This window comes from Tasmannia lanceolata, unplaced genomic scaffold (genome assembly GCF_043159265.1).
Source record: "Tasmannia lanceolata isolate RefF3 unplaced genomic scaffold, GAP_Taslan_0.1 ptg000037l, whole genome shotgun sequence".
Classification (NCBI taxonomy): Eukaryota; Viridiplantae; Streptophyta; class Magnoliopsida; order Canellales; family Winteraceae; genus Tasmannia; species Tasmannia lanceolata.
The window spans coordinates 6,325,372-6,351,382 of NW_027518714.1; the positions used below are offsets into that span (position 1 = coordinate 6,325,372).

General features: G+C 38.6%; 1 protein-coding gene and 1 pseudogene across 2 annotated transcripts in view; one reads left to right on the plus strand and one right to left on the minus strand.

Moving 5' to 3' along the window:
* The window catches only part of LOC143860341 (putative LRR receptor-like serine/threonine-protein kinase At1g07650), a 56,792-nt gene continuing 30,781 nt past the window's right edge, over nt 1–26,011 (plus strand). The window contains exons 1-26 of the mRNA XM_077370927.1: nt 1–425; nt 1,275–1,449; nt 5,817–5,888; nt 6,022–6,090; nt 6,178–6,249; nt 6,349–6,420; nt 7,193–7,264; nt 7,549–7,620; nt 7,720–7,791; nt 7,926–7,997; nt 8,085–8,156; nt 8,260–8,331; nt 8,431–8,496; nt 11,826–11,891; nt 12,044–12,079; nt 12,240–12,280; nt 12,991–13,373; nt 13,449–13,644; nt 14,388–14,501; nt 17,403–17,543; nt 18,501–18,619; nt 18,704–18,914; nt 19,026–19,263; nt 20,155–20,305; nt 20,408–20,749; nt 20,822–20,904. Of these exons, the coding sequence (XP_077227042.1) occupies nt 335–425; nt 1,275–1,449; nt 5,817–5,888; nt 6,022–6,090; nt 6,178–6,249; nt 6,349–6,420; nt 7,193–7,264; nt 7,549–7,620; nt 7,720–7,791; nt 7,926–7,997; nt 8,085–8,156; nt 8,260–8,331; nt 8,431–8,496; nt 11,826–11,891; nt 12,044–12,079; nt 12,240–12,280; nt 12,991–13,373; nt 13,449–13,644; nt 14,388–14,501; nt 17,403–17,543; nt 18,501–18,619; nt 18,704–18,914; nt 19,026–19,263; nt 20,155–20,305; nt 20,408–20,749; nt 20,822–20,904 (3,170 nt within the window). The 5' untranslated portion in view covers nt 1–334. The remainder of the gene's footprint in view (nt 426–1,274; nt 1,450–5,816; nt 5,889–6,021; nt 6,091–6,177; nt 6,250–6,348; nt 6,421–7,192; nt 7,265–7,548; nt 7,621–7,719; nt 7,792–7,925; nt 7,998–8,084; nt 8,157–8,259; nt 8,332–8,430; nt 8,497–11,825; nt 11,892–12,043; nt 12,080–12,239; nt 12,281–12,990; nt 13,374–13,448; nt 13,645–14,387; nt 14,502–17,402; nt 17,544–18,500; nt 18,620–18,703; nt 18,915–19,025; nt 19,264–20,154; nt 20,306–20,407; nt 20,750–20,821; nt 20,905–26,011) is intronic.
* Nucleotides 18,995–24,059, minus strand: LOC143860182 (oxoglutarate-dependent flavonoid 7-O-demethylase 1-like; annotated as a pseudogene). Its single transcript, XR_013239626.1, has 4 exons — nt 23,641–24,059; nt 23,278–23,523; nt 21,708–22,031; nt 18,995–21,122 (listed from the first exon to the last, which is right to left on the minus strand). The product of XR_013239626.1 is annotated as an oxoglutarate-dependent flavonoid 7-O-demethylase 1-like (transcript).

Sequence of the window (26,011 nt, forward strand, 5' to 3'; positions counted from 1 at the left end):
GCAAGCCGCACTACAAATCAGGATCGGCAACGCTCATATGAATGAACAAAATAATGTTCCAAAATAACCTTCATGGCTAGACATAAATGAACAAAATTATGAAGGTCATTTTTGTACATTGGCACATGATCTAAAATAATGTTCCATCTCAGTGTTGAATGATGAAAATGAGCATGAACAGTCCAATTAATAAATAGACAGTGAATTAAAGTTACTTGACGCCAGTTGGAAAGAAATCATTTCTCCGACCACTCAAAAACCTATGAATTCTCCTCTGTTTCAGCACTAAGCTTGCTGTGGATTTCCAGTTTAGGGGTTTTTGGAGAAAGTGGAAATGTTTTCCAGAAGATTTTGGCTTGTTTTGATTCTTGCTCTGAACTGCTTTGGAGTGTTTGGATCTGGACCTACTCTCGTGCATAACGAAGGTAAGCACAAGAGAACCTATTTTTTCCACTCTTTATCAGTATCTTCTGGGTTACGATTTCATATATACTTGTTTGAAAGGTCTGAAAGATTTTGTTTTTTGTTAGGTGGATAAGAAGATTTTTTGTTTCCCTCAAAAATAGGGAATTCTTTTTATGTGTTGGAAGCATTTCAGAAAACAATTGAAGTCCAATAAGTTTTCTTCCTTCTTTCAAAAACCGCAGTTAATTCTTACTTATAATTAAGAACATAAAGAAGATGCTATTTTTATCTCTTTCTACAATTGCTCTGTATCTTTCTATGTTTATCTTTTTTGAGTGTTCTGTGTATAAACACTCATTAGGCTCTATGTAATTCAATTCAAGATTAATAGAAATCTTCTATTTCATCAGTAAATGCCTAAATTTGTGTGTGCCAGTACTAAATCCTCGAAAAGTCTCTAATAACGCTGAAACAACCAATAACTCCAAAAGCTTAAGCAGTTGGTGAAGGCAATCGCCGGTAAACCATGCGCATCGGTTTGCTCTGATACCATGTGAATATTTTATTATTATTGATGACATACGGTATCCCCACCCCAATTTTTATCGTCCCTACGGATGTGCGCAATCACCCATAAACCATGCGCATCGGGTAAGCCCGGGCGGATTCGAACTTGCGTCAATGGGGAGCATACCATGACTTAAAGCCAAAGAGCCACACCCGTATTGGTTTTTACCATTGCGCCACGAAATTTACCAATTACTCCAAAAGCTTAAGCTGTTGGAGAAGGCGTTATTTAATCTTCTATACTTTAACAATGACATTCTAGGATGTTCTCCAACCATTGGCTTTTCTACTTGTTAATGCAGTGGAGACTCTTCAACAAATCGGCAAGACACTAGGGAAGACGAATTGGAATTTCAATGTGGAGTCTTGCAGTGGAGAATCGGGTTGGATAACCCCTGGCGCAACCAAATATTACAATAATTCTGTCATATGCAACTGCTCATTCGCCGACAATACCTCCTGTCATATCATAAGCATGTAAGTTTTCTTTAGCTTCTCATTCGTCTAATTATTATTAGAAATGCTAAACTGAAGGGCGCCCATGTGAAAACTTGGTCATACAGACCCCCCATTGGATCCACGCCACCCAAATGCATTTATCATTCTTTTAATTTTGTATTTTTCATTGCCGTTATAAAATGCATTTTGGTTAAGGGCATATTTGGCAACCATGCAAAATTATTTCATGGAATATTCATGGGCCCAATTATAAAAAAAGGGGCATAGAAAGAGAGGGGAATCAATCTACTGATTACGGCCTTTATTCTTATTGCCATTACGCCCCCTTCCATATTCCCGTGAGTTACAAACGCACACTCCCAAACTGTTACAATAAGGCCATTGTGGCCACTTACCATAACATCTCCCACTTGGCCACATTGGCTGAGTAAATTCCTTTATATTTCTGGTTGGGATATTTCTCCCAAACACTTTTCCTTGACTTAGACATTTCTAAGTCCCACTAAGCTCACATGCTCAATGAATTCCGCAAGCTGGGATATTCCTCCCAAACACCTTTCCTTGACTTAGACATTTCCAAGTCCTACCAAGCTCACATACTCGATGAATTCTGCAAGTTGGGATATTCCTCCCGAACACCTTTCCTTTGACTCAAATATTTTCGAGTCCCATAAATCTATACGCTTAATGAATTTTCGCACGAACTCCTTTTACCTAAGGATCAGCAACTCCCTCTGGGCTGTTTCTCCCAAACAATTTTTCTCGACTTAGATATTTCTAAGTCCCATCAAGCCTACATGCTTGATAAAAGATTTCGCATGAACTCCTTTCGTCAAAGGATTAGCAATCATGTTACAGCTAGGTATATAAGTTACTTTCATTTCCTCCTTCTCCAATATATGGTGATATTTCACGCGTATATATCTTCCTTTAGATCTATTCGCTCCGCTGTATATCAGGCTTATTACCGTTTGATTATCACAATATAACTCTACTAGTTCATCAACCAGACCAAGATCCAAATTGACAAAAAATTGTCTAATCCAGACGGCATGAGTAGTCTCCATGCTATAGGCTATGTACTCAGTTTCCTGTTTGTATCTCACCGCACAACCATGTTTCTTGCTAGATCAAGAAATAGCCGCTCCTCCAAATATAAACACATGTCCGGGAGTGGACCTACTGTCAGAGTAACCATGAACTTCACGCTTTTCCACTTGAAAACACAATTTGAAGTGCTTGGTTCAGTTAATGTATTTCATTATTCTTTTCACCGCTTCCCAATGAGCAGGGCCGGGATTAGTATCTACTTACTAGACTCACCGGATAGGCCAAATCCGGTCTAGTACATAACATCACATACACGAAGCTTCCAACCACTTGAGCATACTGACCATTAAGTCTTTCCTGTCCTTCACCTAGACATTGACTTATGGACAATCTCATGTCTACGGTCTACCACGTCTATGCGGGATTACAATTTCGCATTTGAAAACGTTTGAGTATTGTATTCAAGTACATTTATTGATCTAAACACAACGTTTTATTCTTCCTGTCCCTAGTGACTTTAATCCCGAGCACATATGATGCGTCTCCCATGTCTTTCATCTCAAACCTTACGCTAAGTTCTGACTTAGTTCTATCAATCATTTCTAAGTCATTTCTTGCTAGGAGTATATCATTCACATAGAAGGACACGATTGTAAACTTACTCCCACTTTTATGGATATATACACAATAGTCTAACTACAAAGCCAAGTTCAAGAATAAACCGGTGAAACATCAAATACCATTGACGCAAATATTGTTTCACCTGAAAAACCCTCAGGTTGGTTCACATAAAGAGTTTCCCTCAATTCTCCATTGAGAAAGGCAGTATTTCATCCATCTGGAAAGTTTTTTTTTTTTTTGGTGAGTAATCTGGAAAAGTTCTATGTTCAGATGAGCCACCAATTCTAGTATAATCCTTATTGAGGCAACTTTGGCAACTGGCGAGTAAGTTTCTTGATAGTCTATGCCTTTTTTTTATGTAAACCCATTTGCAACTAACCAGGCCTTGATGGTGTCAATGGACCCATTAGACTTGTACTTCTTTCTTAGCACCCATTTATACCCTACAACATTTCTGCCTTCAGGTAATTCACATAGATCCCATACCTGATTCTTTTTAATAGAATCAAATTCATCTTTCATGGCCTTTAGCCATTCTTCTGACTCACGTGGTTTAATCGCTTCATCAAAGTTCATGGGATCTATAATCTCATATGTGTCTTAAGCTGCCAAATAGGCACATTCCATACACATATTAAGGTAATAGTTGTCTAAATAAGATGATGGTGCCTTTGTTCTCTTGTTGCCAAACAACATGGGTTCTTTGTTAGAAATTACTGATTCTGTAAGTACACTAAGTGTACTGACATACAATGTTATACCTAGTGCCTTTCCCAAAAATACCTTGGGAATACAGGAGTGCGATAGCACAAAGAGCAGAAGCTGAGTGTGCTTCATTGTGAGGCATGGTGAGGAGACACTGACAAGGCTTTGCTGTACCAACGGCACGACTAGGAGAGGTCGAGCAGGCTTTGGCATTCTAGTGGCCTAGTTTTCACTCCGATCACAAAGCACCGTAGGAGATAAGAGACAACAAACCCAAGGAAAAGTCTAGGAATTGAGTATCTGAGTTGATTAGAGGCGGATTTGCATGATCTACGGCCGGGATCACGGTTTCGTTCGGATAAGAATCGGGCCTTTTAAACTGGATTCGTTAACCTGTACTTCACAGTAGAGGCGATAGCGTCCTGCGTATGTGATCCGAAGCTTGTGACCTGTGCCGGTGTCTTGCAAGTAGAAAATCAATCGAAAATGATGGATCGGTGCTGGGCTCTTATACCAATAAAGGAATCTGAGAACTGATAAGAAGAAGAAAAAGATTTTGCAATGAATGGGGGCTACATTGGCAATCCTCAGGGAGTTTCCTTTTAGTTTTCAAGGCATATCAATCTACCGAGTACCGATTCATCCTGCATTCCAAACGCACATACTCCCCAACCGTTACAATAAGGCCATTGTGGCCACTTACCATAACAGAGACATGATGCGACAGAGTGGCAAGAGTATGGAGGGAGCCTTTAAAATCCCTGAAAAACAATGAAAACTAATTCGCTACTTCGGGAACTAATTTCTGGTTGACAATCTGAAAGGTTGGTTAAGAAGTTAAAGAGAGGACCTTCTGCCATGGATATTGTCTGATGGACAATCCATATCTTATAGATGATGGTTACATGGATGAAAAAAATGCAAATGCAAATTGAAAATAAAATGAGAGAAAGGAGAGGGAGGGGCTTTGCGTTTCTTCCAATAAGGAGCGTTTGTGTGACAGTGGCAAAATGCTCATTTGAATTGAATGAATTGAAAGGGGATGAAGAGGGTCTTTTTTACAGAGCTTTCCACATGACGTTGGTCATCACGACCACTCACAAAAGCCATTCAGCACACCCCGACTCGCCCGCTCCCACTGTTTCAGTGTGACGGTTAGGGAAACCGGTTATAGTAGATGCATGTAACATATACGCTAGTTGGTCTCTTCTTTGTTAAAAAAATGATTTTTTTGGTTGGTAAAAAATGATTCCTAGTCCTTGGTACAATGATGATCTTGTTCTACTGGGCTTGTTCGTTCTGAATTTTGAGTCCAATAATCACTTTTGAACTTAAAATCAATCCTCAAAGTCTAAAGCAACGGCCCTTAGAATAAGAGCCTAATATACTTGTGGTGCCCCATGCAGCATAATATACTTGTGGTAGCCCATTAGATCAACACATTAATTCACCATACAGGACTAGGGTGTCTCATTCGTGCTTTGTGCTTTGTGCTTTGGTCGTTGTTTGTGACCTTGAGGCCACAGGTTCCATCCAGCTTACCCACCCAAAAAAGGAGTGGAAATGTAGTAGTTATTAGGAAAAGACAAGCAAGAGGGGTGGAACACATTGAAAAAGAGGGTGTGTGTGGAGATATGGTTTTTATTTTCTCGAGAAATTATATAGCGGACGACCGTATTGAAGTCCCCAAAAGCAGTGGGGCCCACCTAATTTGGGTGATCCAAACCATTCATTTGTTGGGCCCTGATGTAGATAAGGTGTGCCTAGAAAATCTTCTCCATTGGATCATCCCAGGCCTCCAATTCCCGGAGGTTTAAAATGGACGGTACAGTATGGAAGTCTGGGAGGGTTTGGATCATCCTATGAAGAAGATTTTCTGGGCACACCGGTATAGATCACCCAAACAAGGTGGGCCCCACTGATTTTTTTTTGAGCTGCATGTGCATGCACGCCCAACTACCATACAAATTCTCATTTCTAAAAGTCCTGTTCTCTCTTTTGGACTGCAGAGTTCTGAAGCGTCAGAATCTCTCGGGCGTTCTTCCACCTGAACTCTCTGGACTTCCCTACCTTCAGGAAATGTAAGTTTCAATTACCAACGCCAACGGCTCACGTTAACTATTATTGACGCTTCACGTCTAAATTACGCCTCTAATGGGAAGCCCTTTTTTTTTTTTTTGCCCGTTAACAACTATCTTTCACTTTTGGACACAGTGATCTCTCTCGCAATTTCCTCAACGGTAAAATACCTCTCCAATGGGCCACCTTGCCTTTGCAGAAAATGTAAGCTTTTTAACTGCCTATTCCATGGTAAGTGTAGAAAATCATAAACCCACTTTTCTAAAGTTAACCAAAGGAATTTTTTTGCAGCGCTCTTCTTGGAAACCGCTTATCTGGGTCAATTCCAAAGGAAGTTGGAAATATTACCACTCTCAAAGAGCTGTAGGTTTTGATTCTTTTCACAAAATATCCGAATTTCTAACTGAATTTCAGCTGGCTCGGTTTACATTTCGAATTTAAAGGAGACTACTGGATTTTCAGACTCCTAGAAGCCAACCAGTTTTCTGGGGTTCTTCCTCCAGAGCTTGGGAATCTGACCAACTTAAAGAGACTGTAAGACCTTTTATTCTTCTTTATATTTGGTTATGCTTTCTGGGTTGAAGTCACCCTTAAAAGTAGGGTTGAAACTTGGGTCAGGCAGGTTGGGTTTTCCAAAACCCTACACTACCCGAGATATATCATCTAGGGTCGGGTCTAGTTTTTGATAGGAAAACCCGAGATTCATAAACCTGACCCTACCCAAGATAGTTTCTGGGTCAAGTTTTATTTTTTTAGCGTAGGATGGTGACTAATTTTAAAGATTGTAGAAAAAAGAAATCTTCATACCAAAAATCTCTTCATTTATGTCATCAAGTGTATAAATTTAAGGAAACTATATTTTCACATCACAAACATGATCTCAATGCAAACAATTATATCAATATATTGGCAAACAATTTGCTATGTTTTTAAGAAAGTTAAAGTACACCTATATGATGATTCGGGTCGGGTTTTGGGTTTTTTTCTTCTCTCTTTAAACCCGACCCTACCCAAGATTGAGTCGGGTTTTTCAATCTAAAACCCGGCCCAACCTAAAACCCAAGATTTATAAACTCAACCCATGTTATTTTTGGGTCGGGTCGATGCGGGTCGGGTAAAACCTGACCCAAGTTGCAAACTTATGTAAAAGCTAACCATTAAGGGGAGGGTGCCCTAGTCCTTATAAGCACTTCAACATCCATTCACTTTTCCGATGTGGGATCTTTGCTTTCGCACGGAACACCAAACAATCTCTACAATTTTGGCATATTTTTTACCGTTGAATGCCTTATTTTCATGCGTGCAGTTTGCTTTCCTCAAACAACTTTAGGGGAGAGTTGCCGAAGACGCTTGCTAGTCTCACGAACTTGAACGATGTGTAAGAACCTCTTTGGATTCCTCTAAAATCATTTGCATATAATCTTATGTGAAAATTATTTTATATATTATTATTTGTAAATAATTGTCATAATAGCTTTAGAAATGGTATAGTTAATGGCTTCCAAAGAGGTCTTAATGTCTCATTGGCAAATAAAATAAATAAAATAAAATAAATATTATTTGCAAATAACCGATTTTGGTGGCCTCCAAGCTTTTCTATTCTTTTCCTTTTACACACATTGTTCAAGCCTACAATTACTTCTTTTGGGGGCACCAATGCAGTAGGTTAAGTGATAACCACTTCACTGGAAGGATATCTGATGTCATTCAAAACTGGACAAAACTTACAACATTGTAAGCATTTCGTTCTTCTGCATTTATGAACTTTATTTGGGTAGAGGTTCTAAATTGCATTCTTTATCCCTTATTTTGTTCATGATCCATCATTGGCAGAGAATTATATGCAAGTGGCCTCGATGGACCTATTCCTTCTGCCATTTCTGTTATGCCTAACCTAACCACCCTGTAAGTAGAGCCTTCTGAGTTCATGTCATTAGTTGTTTTAAGTCTCAAGACGTTTCTCATCATCATGGGATAGGCAAAGAAAATTGAAGGGTTCTGATTTCTTTATAGTAAGTCTTGGGGAAAGTTTGATACAGGTCGATCAGTGACATAAATGGAACAGGGTCGGGTTTCCCTGATCTGGGTGAAAAGAAACTTTTGACGACCCTGTGAGTTATTGTTTAGCTTTAACATGTTCTATATAATTAATACCTTTTAAGCGTATTGACGTACATACATCTGATTCTATGTTGCAGGGTATTGAGGAATTGTAATATTTCTGGAGAGGTCCCTAAATATCTGGCGGAAATGCCACACCTGAGAACTTTGTAGGTCAATTATTAATGATAAGAAAAAGATCTTACTCAGTTTTGCACTTCTTGTCTAGTTGCTCTAGTGATTCTTTTGGGACAAAATTGTGATTTTTCTTAGCAGAGACCTCAGCTTTAACAAGTTGGTAGGAACAATTCCGAACCTTGAAGCACTGAAAGAAGTTGTTTTCATGTAAGACTTCTAATTTCTCAGAATATATGGTGACTGTTATGATTCTATTAAAAGCTGATGGTCGATCATTATGAATATACTATTTGTCTTTTGGCTTAGGTACTTCACCAGCAACTTGCTAACTGGGCCTTTACCAGACTGGTTGCTAAAGAAACCCTACGCTACGTATGTTTATCTTCCTTGATGTTTTTATGCCTATTGTTGGAAACTGGATCAAATTTCATATTTCATTTTCCTTACTTACCCTCACTTGAGATGCATTATGAACATGAACAAAATTACCTCACTTAAGATGCAAGAAGTAATAGGGACAAAATAACCCTATGATCGCAGCAAAAAATAAAAGAATAAGTGCCGAGAAACATACCTTTAATAATAATCACATCCTTTCATATTTGTATGCATGCTACATTTATAATGAGATATCATCTCTCTAATATGTACTCTTGGGTTTTGGTTTTTGTTAATCTTTCATGTATCCTGTTTGCTTAATGCAACTATCATTCTTGTCTTTTATGCACTTTTTTTTTTTGAAATGGCAGAGGTATATTATGAAAGGGGAGGGGACCAAGATGGACCCCACCCAAAATTCTTGTGATTTTTTGAAATGGCAGAGGTACAGTTGAAGACCTAAGTTCTTGTGATGGACTTCTCGATGAATGCATTTGGAACTTAATACTTAGAATTATCGAGTCAAGAAAACTACCCATCATATTGTTTAGGTTGTCAAGAGGCATGAAATGTGTGGCTAATGGGAAAGCACGGTTCCAATAAATTGTAAAATCTATAATAAGTATGCTAATGAGATTGAAGTGGACAATTTTTAGGAAAGGAATTCATGAATTAACGCCAGTATTCTCCCACTTGGTCCATATTGACACACATTTAAATTTTGAAAAGACACCTTGGAGTGTTAGATATTTATTTTGAAAAGACGCATGGCCGTACGATTTTGGAAAACCTTCAATCCCAAATTTCCTCAATCATTGTCCTTATTGTACGTCCTCATATTGTTTCTCAAAAGTACGAATCATAGTGGTGCACACCTCCAACCGGAAATGTTACCTTCCATGTATCACATACACCACTAATGTAAACTTTATGTGTGATTTAGTACTTTATTGAATAGGCCTGCAATGCCCATTTGGGTCCACCTTTATCTATCCTTATGGACAAGTAGACCTGGCAAACGGGGTGGGTTGGGTTGGGTTACACACGGGTCATGCGGGTTCTGGTCAAACGGGTTGGGTCAAAAATGACCCGCATCCCTACGGGTCAGCTCTTAGGTGACCCGCCCCCTCTGCAGGTGGGTTGCGTCAACCCGCAGGTAACCCACAATTTTTTGCCAAAGAGTATTTTTTTGGGTGAATAAGGAAATTATAACAACAAAAACAGAATAAGAGACTTAGAAAAAATGCCTGGAGTACCCCCATTTCAAACGAACCCTTGTCGCTTTTATACTAGGTTGCATTTCCTCTTAATCTAGACCGTCCATTTCTCTTTTTCTTTGATATGGATTTCTTCTCAATGAAGTAACACAAAATGCCTAGAGTACCCTCCAAAAGAGAGAAATCCCCTCTTTTATCCGAAAGCTGCCCTTTGTTGTGAGTTAGGAAATGCGGATGGTATCTACTCGAACCAAAAAAGAAAAAATGAAATGCGGGTATCTGCGGGTTCACCTGGCCCAACCCATGTTTTGACCGCGGGTCAATTTTGATGGGTCACTCAAATGCCAACACATACCTGCAAATTTACGGGTGGGTTGGGTCAACCCGCGGGCACTGGTCGATTTTGCCAGGTCCATGGAAAATCAATGGTTGAGACTTTGTACCTCAACCTAAAGGTTTTGGGTTCTATCCCAGCTTACCTACGAAAAAAAAAAACAATCATGATTCCCAACCTTTTCACAGACAATGTGATAGTCAATCTCAATATGGAGAATTATCGTATGAGATAGCCTGATGGCACTTTGGTTGTTAAGGGAGATAGCTTGGTGGCACTCTGGTTGTTAAGGGAGAAGTATATGATCTCAAATTAAGTTCTGTTGTAGTGGAAGCCATAGCTCTATATTTGGTCTCTTCATTGAATCTAGCTGCTATCATCTATTTCTTGCGGCTCTAGGAGATTATGTAACCATTCACTCAGATGCAAAACGTTGTGAATTATCTTCGTTGTGAATTATCTCCATGTGTCTGGATATCTTGCCCAATCAATATTTGAATAGCCATACTATGACAGTCTTCTCGTGATACACTTTATAAAGCAATCCATGGTCTATTATACCTGTAATATCCCTCATGATTCATTTCAGTGCTTCTAAGTGGCATAAATCATGTTAGTCCTCTTGAAGGTGAGATACTTAATGACTCCATGATGGGACCAACCTTCACCAAAAAAAAAAGAAAAAGAAAAGAAAAGAAAGGAAAAGGTGCACATTAGGAGTGCATTAGGGTTTTCTTTTACTCTTAGGGGTATAATTGTCAATTAATTTCATATGGGTATTTTTGTTATATAGAGTTTTCAATTTTAATGTAATTTTGAGGGTTTTAGTTGTTTATGTTAATTAGAAAGTGATCAATTATTTCTTTGTTTATGAATGTTGTTATTAGAAAGATTGACTTAGTTAATTGTTTTAAATAGGACTGTTAGTAGATTGTTTTGGGAGTCTTAGTTACGAAGTTTGTTTAAGAGTCTATAGCAAGTCGTTGTGGTGAAACCCTATATACTGTAAGGCCTAGGGCCATCAACGTCATGAAATGAAAGAATGAGAAAATAGTTTTTACAAGTCTGCAAATCGTGGATGTGATGTCTACTTCCCAAGGTGTGAGGTCTTGACCTTTTAGTGTGATGCCTTGGGTTTGCTAGTGTAATTCGAGCCAATACACCTATCCTTGATCTTATCCGGTGTGATGCCGTTGGAACCCCTTGGTGTAATGCTTTGGGTTTTGTTAGTGTGATGCGAACACAACTATCCCATTCATTTATCCAGTTTTTTCGAAGGTATTTGTGAGATCCCACATCGGAAAGGGAGGAAAATTTTATGGGCTATATCTGTGTATTCTCCCTCTCCCTGTGTGGACGCGTTTTCAGCATCTCCAAGGGCGCGGGCGAGTGGGTCGGGCACGGTTAGTGCTGCTGGAAAACAAGACCGGGGAGGGTGAGAGACCCAAAACCGGACAATATTTACAGAGTGGGGTCGGGGCGTGACAGTATTTGTATATGTTTTCTAGTTAGTTTTGTTTTATATGTGAGTCAATCCTGAATTCGATCTTTCTTTTCCTTGACCTTTTCCATTAGATCTCTAGTTTTCAACATCTAGGACAAAATCTTCTATTTTTTTCCCTATGAACTGTTTAGAATCCTTTTCAAACCCTACTATCAGTTCACAAACCTGAGTTTTCTATTCTTTATTATAACCTATTAACATGACATTCCTTACTTCTTCTATATTTTATTTTTTACTTCCAAGAAATGATGGTTCATAAGGCTTGCAGTGATCTTTCCTACAATAATTTTACTTGGGGAAGCTCTGGGCTATCTGATTGTCCACGAGAAAACGTGTAAGACTAGTTTTGTTTGCTTTAGTTTTTCCTTTACTTTGTGGCTTCATACATCTCTCTCTCTCTCTCTCTCTCTCTCTCTCTCTCTCTCTCTCTCTCTCTCTCTCTCTCTCTCTCTTGTACTACTGAAAATTTTCACTGTGTATCTACAGCAACTTATTTGAAAGCTTTTCTACGGGGAACAGTTCGTAAGCTTCTAAATCCCTTAATTTGGAATTTCAGTAGAAGTTGTTAGAGATAATTATTCGTGTTGTCTAACAGCTTCTTTTGTTTATTTGGAGCATTAGAACACTTATTTAAGTAAGATGCTATAATTCTCACCTGTTCTTGGCAACATTGTTGATGTAGAAATGGAGTTTTTCATTGCTCAAATACTACTTGTCCACAATGTAAGTATGCATCACTTTAAACTTTTCTCTTTGGTTCACAAGTATCTCTGGGTTTCTCTTTAATATTTCTTTCAAAGTATGCAATCAGCATCATCCATAATTGGACCAACCACAAATCCTATTAGGCTATAACTCACTCGATTCAGTTGAAGGGCCAAATGGGCAGATCGAGGTCCGATTAAGTGAAACATCAAAATCTAGGAAGATGATAAAAGTCGGGTAAATATACCGTAATATGGAAATCAACAGTAATCTTTCCACTTACCATTAAAAAAAAACAGTAATCTTGCCATTTGTAAAACAGAAGGGGTCACATTGATCCACAGTTTTTTTTCAAAAACTGTAACACAGAGATGAGAGAATGTGAAATTGTCAAAAAGGTCCAAAAAAGTCCCCCTTTCTCAATTGTCCATTCCTTTTATATTTACAAAAGCAAATAATCTTTAATAAATGACTCCTCCCACAAGCAACTACTGCAACCACCAATAAAAAGTAAAACTTAAGAAATCATAAAATCATAAACTACTAACTGATATCAGCTAAAGATAAGGATAAAATTAGAAAACGAAATCCTTCAGATAAGTAAGTCTCTTAATACGTCATTTTGGCTGGAATATCAGCAAAGGAGTCTCATCTGCATCAACTGTTCATACTTCATACAGAGTTTTTCTCATTTGAATATTAATATGGAGTTTTTCTCATTGTGGCAGATTATCATTCATTACATATAAATTGTGGTGGAGAGGAGGTAAAGATAAACAAGGACGCCACATATGAAAAAGATGACAACCTAGGTGGTGCTTCCAATTTTGTTTTAAGTACTATGAAAAATTGGGCATTTAGCAGCACTGGGAACTTCTTGGACAATAACAGGGATATTGACATCTACACAGCAACAACTAACTCTAGGCTTTATATGCCTCAATCAGAATTGTATACCACGGCACGCCTTTCTCCACTCTCCCTTACTTATTATGGACTTTGTCTGCAAAATGGGAACTACACTGTGAAACTCCACTTTGCAGAGATAATTTTCACAGACGACAAAACATATAGCAGCCTCGGGAAGCGTATATTTGATGTTTATATTCAGGTGGCTAATCACATTAAATAAAAGTTTTTCTTTTATTGTTCCAAATTCAGAATTGTTTATATTTGTGTACTGCAGGGAAAACTAGTACTGACAGATTTCAATATTAAAGATGAAGCCGGTGGTTCTAATAAGGCAGTCATCAAGACTTTTACTGTAAATGTGAGTAGTAACAGTTTGGAGATCCATTTCTATTGGGGTGGAAAAGGGACAACAAACATCCCTACGAAAGGGAACTATGGTCCTCTCATATCAGCCATTTCTGTGGATCCTGGTATGTTGCATGTTTTGTGTCAGAACCTTATTATTATTAATATTAATATTGTTTTTGTTTTAGTCAAATCAATGAGTAAAGACTAACTTGACCAGACTGGACATTTCTCCCTGTTTCGGCCGGAACTGACCGGAAAACACCGGAATGGACCGGAACAGGACGAAATCTCGGGAAAAACAAAATAAGGGGGTTGTTCTGTTTTCCGGACCGGAACGAAACATTTGGTTTGCTTCGACCGGAACGGAACAGAATTCATAACTATGTTTGAGCTCATAATCTGAGCTTGATGGTGATCCAATAGCTCTTCGTAAAGGTAAGAGTGATTGTATTGATCATTCTGTTTTCGAATTTTTTGTCTTATGATGGTCTTTCTTCAAATTATTTTCAATTTTCCTTGTCTATTTCTTCTTCCGTTCCTTTGTCTGATCCGAATGCCATGTCTCATCCTGGTTGGTTTATGGGTATGTAGGAGGAGATATCTGTTCTTTGCATGAATTAGACTTGTGAGTTAACAATTCTTCTTCCTGGTAAGAAGACTATTTGTTGTTAATGGCTGTATACTACTAAATATAATCCAAATGGCATCGTCGACTTCTTGGCATCACTCAATCCTATGGCATAGATTACTCCGACTTTTTTGCCTATTAGTTGAACTCCGTTTGATTTGTTATTTCTATGCCTTTCTTTACAAAGGACTTGCTGAAGAACTTTAAATTAAGCAACCACCTGGTTTTGTTGCTCAGGGGAGTCCGATAAAGTTTGTAGACTTCTCAAAGCTATATACGGGTTAAAGCATTCACCTGGAGCATGGTTCGACAAGCTTCGTCATGTTGTTACTTCGTATGTGTTATGTCTAGGTGAAGTTGAATATTCTTTGTTTGTTTGATATACTAAAGCTGGTCATATCATCCTTATTATTTATGTTTGATCCTTGCTGAGAAGATATTTCTCGGTTTTTCCACAACAAGAAACTAGATGATCAAGGTGAACTTTTTGATAACCCAAATATGTATAGACGGCTAGTTGAAAAATTCCTATACTTCACCATTACGAGGCCTGACATTTCCTTTGTAGTTGGTGGTGTTACTTTATTCATCCAAGCTCCTCAACTCCTTCATATGGAAATTGTTACTCGTATCCTAAAGTCTATCTCACTGATCGTGTCGACTTGTGACTGTTTGAGGAAGGTGGTTCTGAGGATCATATCCGCTAGGGCGTTAGGGCATGCAACCGATGTTGTACCTTTGTTCCAAGAAACCTTGTTACTTGGAGGAGTATGAAGCAAAGTTTAGATAGATCCAGTGCTGAAGCCGAATACAGGGAAATGACCATTACCACATGTGACAATATGGCTTAAGTATTTAGTGAGTGAATTCGGATTTTTCGTCAAAGAACATATGCAGTTATTTTGCGATAATCAAGCCACTACACGCATTTCCTACAACCACGCTTTTCATGAAAGCACAAAAGTCACAAAACATATTGAAAGATATTTTCATTTTATCAGATAGAAGGTTGCTTCCAAGATCATCTCTACTCCCTTTGTAAGATCCTCTAGTCAACTTGCTGTTATATTCACAGATACTCTTAACAGAGTTCAACTCGAGAAGATCGAGTCCAAGTAAGGGTATTAACGATATCTATGCTCCAACTTGAGGGAGAGTAGTAAAGACATGTTGGGTAGTATTTGTTTTTGAGTAGGGTCCACACCTTTGTTATTTCAATGGTTTTATTACTTTTGTGTTTAAAAAGGGGGAAGGGGGGTATTCTTTTACTTACACGTGTCACTCAAATTATAACCTTTTTTGAAGATTAAGAAAGTGACTCCCCACTTAAATTATAACTTAAATGACTTGTTTATGTGAGTGGGACTCATTCTCTTGGGCTTTGGGTTTTCCTCCCTTGCACACCATAAATAGAATTCGTGGGTAGGGTTTATCCTTTTTTTGAATGGCAGCAATTTATTAGTAAAAGAGAGATAAGGACCAAGATGGTCCACTACAAACTGAGGTGGCTTTTTACATGATCTCTTTACAAGGGGTTATCAGTCAAGAGCTCCAGCCCCTGACTATTTATTCCAAGGCGAACCAATCTGCCAGGATACGCTTTCCTTGAGATGGCCTTTTACGTAGTCCAAGTTAGGTATAAATGATATCTATGCTCCAAGGTGGCCTTTTACCTGGTCGAAGACTTCCTCTATAGCGTTAGCAAACCTCCAAGGATACGCTTTCCTTGAGGTCAATTACTAGATCATGTTTAGGGAGTCTCCTTCACAATGAGCCGATCTTGGTCCCCTATCTCTACCAAGCGAACCCCTGTCAAAAGTGTTTGCACCTCAGCATCCATTGCGTATGTAATTCCTAACGGACTGTACTAAGCTTTATTTGTGATGTCGTCCGACCTACGGAAGAGTCCTTGCTGTCCTGCTAGCTATGGGTTGCCAAGGCTAGATCCATTGAAGTTAAGATTAATTATGCTAGTGGGAGGAGAATTCCATCTGGGTGCAGTTTTGGTCTTGCACACTTTTCTGATCTTCGTCCATGATCTACGCATAGAGGATTCTAAAATCCCTCTAAATTCAAGAAGAACCGTAGACCACATGACAATAAGAGATGGTGATAGAAAGAATGAACAGAGAACTCCCCACCATGGTTCCAAATCCACACCCGCCTATCTTCTCGAGACCTCCTGATGTAGATCTCTTCCAAATCACCGGAGTTGAGCACTCTCTCGAATTATCTATTCGAGAAAGCTTTGCGAAATAGAACAACCCAGGTAACCTGAATCACCTGATATCCTTCCCTAACAAAAGAATTTAGCTATCCTATCCAGATCCAAGGAGACTGCAAGGGAACCTGATTTTCAAGCGGCTATTTCCGCACCACAGGTCGACCCAAGCTTCTAAACCCAGTACCCCCAAAGAATCCAGTTAAACCTTTCATAATATCTCTCCAAATCATTTCCCTGCTATCTTGTAAAGGTCTGTTTGTTGCCATCCCCCCAAACCTGCTCCATACTTAACTTGAACTACTCCCCTCTGAAGTAAACTTCTTTCCACTCCAAAACGCCAAAGCCATCTGTGGGTAGGGTTTCTCCTATAGCACGAAAACTTTCTCCTCCCATCTTCTCCTCTTCTCATCTCTTCTTGTTTTCCTTACATCTTTTACTTACATCTGTGGTGGGGGGTGGGGGGGGGGGGGGGGGGGGGGGTGTGCACGAAAAAAATTATCTCCTTAATTTTTTTTTCCCAGATAAGGTTAAATTTAACCTTTCAAAAAAAAAAAGGGTTAAATTTGGCTCTGCCAATTGAAGTCCAATCAAGTCTGGACAGATTCAAGGCTGCTTTCCAGATGGATTTGCTTCAATTTGATCAGTAAATTGTGTCAGACATGAAATTTTTTGTGTACTGCACTGTAATTGGATGAATCTTGTATGATCAATTACCCTAGGGGGGGGGGGGGGGGGGAGGGGGTGTGCACGAAAAAAATTATCACTTTAATTTTTTTCCCAGATAAGGTTAAATTTAACCTTTCAAACAAAAAAAAGGGTTAAATTTGGCTCTGCCAATTGAAGTCCAATCAAGTCTGGACAGATTCGAGGCTGCTTTCCAGATGGATTTGCTTCAATTTGATCAGTAAATTGTGTCAGACATGAAATTTTTTGTGTACTGCAATGTAATTTGATGAATCTTGTATGATCAATTTTTCTTTCACCAATCACCTCAATATTGTCACCTGATATTCTTTTTCTTCTTGCAGACTTTCCAATACCAAAAGACAAGAAGATTCCTTATGGTATTATAGCTGGGATTGCATCTTCAGTATTATGCCTTGTTTTCTTGGTTTTGAGCATACTCTGGAGAAAAGGCTGCCTGAGAACCAACACCAGAAGGGACAATGGTGAAGCTTAATCAAATGCTTTATTATCCACAACCATTAAAAGAAAAATTCATGCAAATTCTGCTAAGTTCTGTTCTCTAACAATTAGCTACCAGTGGCATCATCAGCAGTAAATTTTCTGAGCATGCTCTTCAATAACCCTGCTTCCCTTAATACATGATGATGGTCAAAACTTGTGTTTCACCGCATCTAGTATATTACATCATATCAGTATGTGAAGTATTTTTTCGATCATGTTTATTACTATATGCATCCACACATGCAGAAGGGATTGCTAAAATTGGCAATATAATTTAGACTACATATTTGAAAATAGGTGTCGTTTCTAAACTTATCTTTCATTTTTCCCGTGAAACATACAGATGAAATGATCAATTCTAGAACCCATGATGTAGCTCATGTTTTTTCACTATATAAAAATTGTGATTTCCCAATTATGGAATCTAATCACTACAAAAATATCAGGACATTCTTTCCTATTTTTAATATATCGATTTTGATGGAAAATCAAGATTATTATGACACCCTCTAAAGATCGTATATTTGTATCATTGATCTAGAAAAGCCAGGTTTATCGCGTTCTTTGAAAGGGGGGATGCACCAACCGTTTCTGAAAAGCTTTTGATCATATTATTTACCTAAATTATATTGTTTTACATTTATCTTATATTACATGCCTAATGGGAAAATATAAATATGCCATAGAAGTTGGGTCCCCTAGGAAAATATCCATGCGTATCTGTTTCCCCCTTGGTTGCTGAGATTCTTTTTTAGTCTAAAATTAAGTCATGCTAAATTAGATCATGCTTTCCAGCTACTTATCTTGTCACATGCCTTGGAGAGCTTGTTTTTTATTCACATTGTAATGAATAAATTATTGAATGCATCTCACTAGTAATGTGTTATTTATCTTCTTACTAAGAAATGCTTCATTGTCTAACTCTTCTCGGTGAACAGATCTCAGAGATTTAGATCTGCAAACAGGCTCATTTACATTAAGACAGATTAAAGCTGCCACTAACAACTTTGACATTTCAAACAAGATTGGAGAAGGTGGTTTTGGTCCTGTTTACAAGGTATTTTACCCCGGACTACTTATCAATATTACTTATTCAGATTAAAGTTTACATATCAGATATCTCATAACTACTTAAATGCAGGGTCTGTTATCAAATGGTACTATAATTGCAGTGAAGCAGCTTTCTTCCAAATCAAGTCAAGGAAACCGTGAATTTATCAATGAAATAGGCATGATTTCTGCTTTGCAACATCCAAATCTTGTGAAGCTTTATGGGTGTTGCATTGAAGGGAATCAATTGTTGGTAGTATATGAATACATGAAAAATAATAGCCTTGCCCGTGCCCTGTTTGGTAAGCTCACTGTTCTTTTGCTTGAATTAATTTTTTTTTCACATCAAGATTACATTGTCCAACTAAAAGGCATACCATGACACTTTTTTGTCAATTGTATGATTTATATAGGTCACAGAGAATGTCAATTGAAACTGGATTGGGCAGCCAGGCACAAGATTTGTGTTGGGGTAGCAAGAGGTTTGGCTTTTCTCCACGAGGAATCAAGAATAAAAATTGTTCATAGAGACATCAAAGCCACTAATATACTGCTTGATGAGAATCTTAACCCTAAGATATCTGACTTCGGTTTGGCCAAGCTTCGTGAAGAGGACAAAACTCACATTAACACTCGAATAGCTGGAACAATGTGAGCCCTCATTCTCTATTTTCCTCCTATTATTATCACTTATGGTAAGTGTAAGCTATACTTTTATCCTTTGTTAGTAATCATCAATTTATGGTGCAAACAAACAAGTTCCACTCTCTCTTTTTTGTTGATCTTTTGAATCAGCACTGGGTAAATTTGTGGAGCCTTGGTATCCATCAAAAAGTTCTCCTAGAGTAACTACGAGGTTAAGCCTGAGATGGAGAACCAAGGGGGGTAAGCCATGTTAGTGGATGGGCTATTACCTAGAGAAGCCATACAAAATGATGCATTGTCAAAATGAGGAAATTTGAAGGGAACTGAAATACCAGTCTCTTGATATCACTTATTTGACTCATTTCAGTTGTCTCCCATTTGGGTGGTCCACACTGGTCTGGAATTAAGCTCTTTACAATCTGGTTTCTTTGATCTGTAGATAGTCCCACATATTGAGAGGTTATTAGATACTGAAATTTACGCTTAATGGGAATTGACTTTGTTAGTTACTCTGTGCATACTAAGGAGCTGATTAGGATTGCTTTCCTTTTCTTCCAAAATTTGGCTATATCCTAAGGATTCTGTATTTTTGATTCATTGTATCAGAGGATTATACGTTCAACAAGTTCACAAATTTCAAAATTTGTTTTGGATTTTTTCAATTTCCATGATATTCTTTTGGCTTCTCAAAACACAAGAATTTTATGTAAAAACAAGGTTCTTGGTTCTATTATTCTATCTAGAAAGTATTTGATTTTCTGAACAGAATGGGCACATGTCATTTTATCCCTGATTGCAAGATCAATTGTCTTTGGCTTAAGTACCCATTCGTCTGACTGAATTGGCTTACTGTGATCACAAACAAGCATATAATTAACGATAGTATTGATATTGCAGAGGATATATGGCACCGGAATATGCATTACGGGGTTACCTGACTGACAAGGCAGATGTTTACAGCTTTGGAATCGTCGCGTTGGAAATTGTCAGTGGGACTAGTAACACAAATTACATGCCAAAGGATGATCAATTTTATCTTTTGGATTGGGTATTTTAGATCTCCACCCGAATCTTCACATTTTTATCAGTGTTTTAACTTTAAATTTCAACATGAGAAAAGTAAGTTACTAATTTACTCTGGATATTGCAGGCACTGGTTCTGAAAGAGAGAGGATGTTTAGAAGAACTAATTGATCCAAAGTTGGGATCTGAATTCAACAAAGAAGAGGCAATGGGGATGATTAATGTTGCGTTATTATGTGCTAATTCATCTCCCAAGCTTAGGCCTACTATGTCTGCTGTGGTGAGCATGCTTGAAGGGCGTACAACTGTTTATGAACAGATTTCGAGCCGCTCTAGCTTTGATTTGAGACTTACAGCCTCTCATAATTCTTATCAACAAATTGGCGAGAGCTCAAGTGAAAATCAGGCACTGGTTATGTCATTGCATGAGGCATCTCCCGGTTCTACTCCACCCGCATCCCTGTCTTATTAATCTACATTCTCAGTATTGTAATAACAGAGTTGGACGATTCTATATACTCGATAAAATATAACTTGGCAGACATATAAAGAGCACTCGGCTAGTGTTTCAGCTAGAGTTGCATCCCTTCTCAAGCTCTGGGGAGATCTTCAGGGTCTGGACGTGTGACTTGCCTCAGTTCTTTTGAGTAGAAATCTTTCAAGAACTTCTCAACGGTTTCCCTCCTGAACAGTGGAGGGTTTTGTGGGTTGGTCAGACTCCACGCGGGGCCAATCTCCGTCTTTAGATTGGGACTGTAGAATGTAGCAATAGAGAGCCTTTCTTGTGCTGAATTTACTGTTGCCCTGTGCTCCAAGCTGTGATAGACTCCATTGCTTACTATCTGCAACAACGTAGAAAGCAAATTTGTTTTGATCTGTAAACGCAAACCCAGATCAAATCATTAAAGATATAAAAGAGAGTAAAGCAGAAACCTCGAACATCACCACATTATCTAGGTAGCTTAAACATTTTTTCTGCATCCACATTGGAGGGGAAAATCTGATCCAATTTTGTTGGGAAGTAAGACCTTACCGTGTATGAATCAACAATTAAAACAACTAGTATATTCAAGTGTCTAAAAAAATAAATCACATCACAACTAAAGAAAAGAAAGATTAGAAAACAGAATACAGGATACCCTCAACTGAATACTGTACTACCCTGATGACCAGTCACAACAGAATACAGGATATAAATTTATTACAACACAAACAGTGGATGATTTCAAAGGGAAGGTGATTTTTTCGACCTCCCCCGCCCTAACGATTATGAGGCCCCCGTTTTAAAGTGAGTTGTGGCAGACTTTAATGCTTTTTGATGTCAATTCACATTACAGGGGGGTGCATAATCCTCTTTGGGGGGGGGGGGGGGGTGAAAAAATCATCTCCCTTTAAAAAATAAAAGAATGTTGTTTGATAAGATTTACCTCCAACATGTACCCTATGCTGACGACGAAGGCATTTGGGAATGGTTTAACAGGAACCCATAGCCCATCTTTCCTTATCTCAAGGCCTTGAGCTTCATTAACTTGAGGATGATAGTTAGTCCTGCAGCATCAGAGTGAGGTGTGAGGCCAACCACACGCTCTGGTTGAGGACATGGTGGATAATAATTCATTCTCATTCTTTGATACCCATCTTCAAACAAATCTCTCATTGCTTTAGTATCCATTGCTAGAGCTATGGCCATCATATCCAAGATAGTCATGGCCAGCTTCTGCAACTCCAACGCATAAGCCTCCAAAACCTCTCTACAATAGAAACAGAAACAATTGAGAATGCTCATTTAAAAACATGTGTCAAGAATCTATATAGACATGAGCTGACTATATTACAATAAGATGTCGACTCAGTTCAAAACACTTCCAAGTTGAGTCGACTCACTTGCAGAACCAGGCTATGATGGCCATTAATTATAAAGTGAAAATCCCACTATAAATATGGGTCTACAGTTTTTGAGATTTTATATGGTGTGTAGCAGTCTTTGTTTTTTTCTAAAAATTATTGTAGGGCCACAGCATAAACATAGCCTGTGCGCCAAATATTATTTCCTAGCCCTCCGATCTATAGGGGCAGGGGCAATGCCAGAAATTTTGCACAAGGGGGGCAAAAATTATAGTAATTTTTTTTCTCCAAACAAATGAAAGTAATATTACAGTTTCAAAAAAAAACCCTCTATATATTCCATCACCAGCGGCGTAAACATCACTTCGGCTAAAATGCCCTTGGCTATATATTTCAATCTTGTTCCGGAGAACAAAACATATTCAAGTGAGGAATGATAGAATGAAGTGCGGCATACAAAAACCAGCTACAAGGGCGCCTCCATTGGTCCAATCTTAAGAAAGTGAGAAAGTGGATCACTTTCTTAAGATTGGACCAATGGGGGCGCCCTTGGAGTTGGTTTTTGCAAGGGCGCCCTTCAGTCTATCATTCGTCAAAAAGTGGAATTTTAAATTCTCTTGCAAACCCCACTGGTGGAACAGGACCAATGTGCATTTATAACTTGTATAAGTCAAAGAACAATAAATGGATTCGGTGACATTCACCAATGGCGCGCCCTTTCATATGTTTTCTGCATTCGGTGACATTCACCAATAAAGGTATATTTGTTCTTTCCCAAAAAATTAAGGGGAGCAATTGCCCTCCTTCCCTTACAAGTGCCGTCGCCCCTGTATAGGGGGCTACACATTTTTGGGGCACAACCTATATACGGTTTGATCATCTTATAAAGTGGGCCGTATAGTACTTTAAAAAAAAAAAAAAAACCATAGACGGCCACACACCATATAATTTCTCATGGTTTAACCACTACAAATTGGATCTCAAGTGCATTAAAACTTAGTAAGTTCTTTTAGTTAGAAAGATATAGGTATACTAAAAAAAAAAATTCGTCAAGTTTCTATAGAGTCCCCACTGGGCCACTGGCGTACTCGAGTCGACTCGACTTGGCCCACATCCGAGTCGAGTCTTGTGTTTTTGAGTTTTGGAGCTAACCTGAATGAACGGGAAAGATTTTCAAATAGAATGGAGTTTCTGCTATGGGTTGGAAGGGTAATCAAATAAAAAATGTATCCCCAATCAAGTTTCTGCTCTTCTGAGACAACAAAGGCTTTCCATATCCCTGTACATCGTCAGGCTTCTGCGAAAATCTCCTTTTTCTTCCCTTGTAATTTTAAATTTTTTTTCTATATCAGACTTGATTCTCTCAATCAATGAATAGCTAACACCATGGTTTACCAACTGCAAAACATGAACAGGAATTATTACCATTTACCACTAACCAAATTTATCTGTACTTCAATATTTATTTACTGACCAATTCAATAATAAATTAATGTAGAATCTTTGGAGAAAGACCTGAAAGAAACCCCAATCTTTACAAGCGAAGTGTAATTTCTTCAATTCAGAAGGAAGGGATTCCCCTTGAAGCAAACTTTGCATGTCAATGGTTGGAATCGATGGAAGAGTAGTGGTTGCAGAGATTATTGGAGGGTCCTGATCTAGACTTACGTAGCGAGAAGGGACGGCAAGGATTTGATCTCTGGTCAGCTCTTGAACGCTGGGAACTGGCAGAGAACTTCCAAAGATCTCTAGCTTTGGTGACTCCATATCAAATGCAGAATGGGCAACGAGAGATAGGAAATGAGCGGGTGGCTCTAATGCCAGAAGAGTTTCTTTGGAATCCACTTCATTATTTCTATTGGCTGGGCTTTAACTTGTGCTTATTTTGTATTTTTGCAGATTTCAACCCTTCCACGCAAACTAGCAAGAAGTGTCACAATTGGATTACAACTTTTTGAGGTTTTTCTTGCAGCACAAACGACACAAATATCATTGTACAACTTTCGAAACTTTTTTTGACTTTTTCCTTTTTGTAGTTGGATTGTCATCTATCTCTAATTTTTTCCCATGCCTCTTCTTCCTTTTCCCACTTCTCAAAATCCAAAAAATGAATTGGGCCTTAATTTTTAGTCCAATAATCAGTTTTGGACTCGAATTCAATTTAAAAAGCCAAAACGAAGAGTACTCTAGGATTACAAAAATCAAGAATTCAGCTTCTTTGCCTCGTAGATTATTGGGGTAAGTAGTCAATAGGGAGGAGACAAGTATTGAATTTACTTGGAACTTTCCTCGCAGAATAGCGGTGAGTAGTATTTGGTTGTCAACCTCGAAAAGTAGTTTTTTAGGGAGATGATATTTTCACCCCCTGCATTACGCATGAGCTCCCCTTATAACGTGATTCAACGTGAACAGTGAGCAACTTTAATGCTTTTTTATATCAAATCACGTTAAAAAGTGGGGGCAGGGACCATTAACAATATTATAGATAAGAGAGAGATGGAAGAGAATGTGAAACAACCAATCACTCCAAAAGCGGCACTTGTGGCCCCTATTGTTTTGGGTTGGCCACTACGTGTTTACTTTTTTAATATCAAAGAGGTTTGAACCCAGTTAATTCCTCTGGTACCATGTGAAACAACTAATCTTTTATACTTTTACAGAGAGAGAGAGAGAGAGAGAGAGAGAGAGAGAGAGAGATGTGAAAACAACCAACTACTCCAAAAGTTTAAGCTGTGGGAGGAATGAATTATTAATCTTTTGTAATTTAACACTCCCCCCACGTGTGGCCCCTTTCTTTGGGTTGGCCTACATGTGGACCCACTTTTGGGTTTAGCCATTGCATGTGAATTTTGCTATCAAGGAGGTTTCAACCTAGGCATTTGCTCTGATACCATGTAAAACTACCACTTTACTCCAAAAGCTTAAGCTGTTGGGAAAAAGTGTTATTAATCTTTTGTACTTTAACGAGAGAGAGAGAGAGAGAGAGAGAGAGATGGAAGAGAACATGAAACAGCCAATCACTCCAAAAGCGGCACATGTGGCCCCTATTGTTTTGGGTTGGCCACTACTGTCTATTTTTTTAATATCAAAGAGGTTTGAACCCAGTTAATTCCTCTGGTACCATGTGAAACAACAAATCACTCCAAAAAGCTTAAGCCCTTGGAGAAGCCATTATTTAATCTTTTATACTTTAAGAGAGAGAGAGAGAGAGAGAGAGAGAGAGAGATGTGAAAACAACCAACTACTCCAAAAGCTTAAGCTGTTGGAGAAAGGCATTATTAATCTTTTGTAATTTAACACTCCCCTTCACGTGTGGCCCCCTTTCTTTGGGTTGGCCTACATGTGGACCCACTTTTGGGTTTAGCCATTGCATGTTGATTTTGCTATCAAGGAGTTGAACCTAGGCATTTGCTCTGATACCATGTAATGATTAAACAACCACTTTACTCCAAAAGCTTAAGCTGTTGGGAAAAGGCGTTATTAATCTTTTGTACTTTAACGAGAGAGAGAGAGAGAGAGAGAGAGAGAGAGAGAGAGAGAGAGAGAGAGAGAGAGAGAGAGAGAGAGAGAGAGAGAGAGAGAGAGAGAGAGAGAGAGAGAGAGAGAGAGAGCATCATTCCCATGAAATCCAAGCAAAATTCAACATTTTTTTTAGGGCGGGGACAAGGGTAACACATTAGAAGACATGCAATGATTAAACTGGTAGTCTTCAGGGACTTCAATGATATATTGGAAATCCAACAAGGAGCTTTGTTGATGTTGGGACCCAAATGCCAAGCAAATCCTGGTAGTCTCCTGACTTCTGTTGCAGCCAAACACTGATGGAAGACCTAATAAATCAGGGGGCTACAATCATTCCATCATGGTGTGGCTAATGGAACCAAAT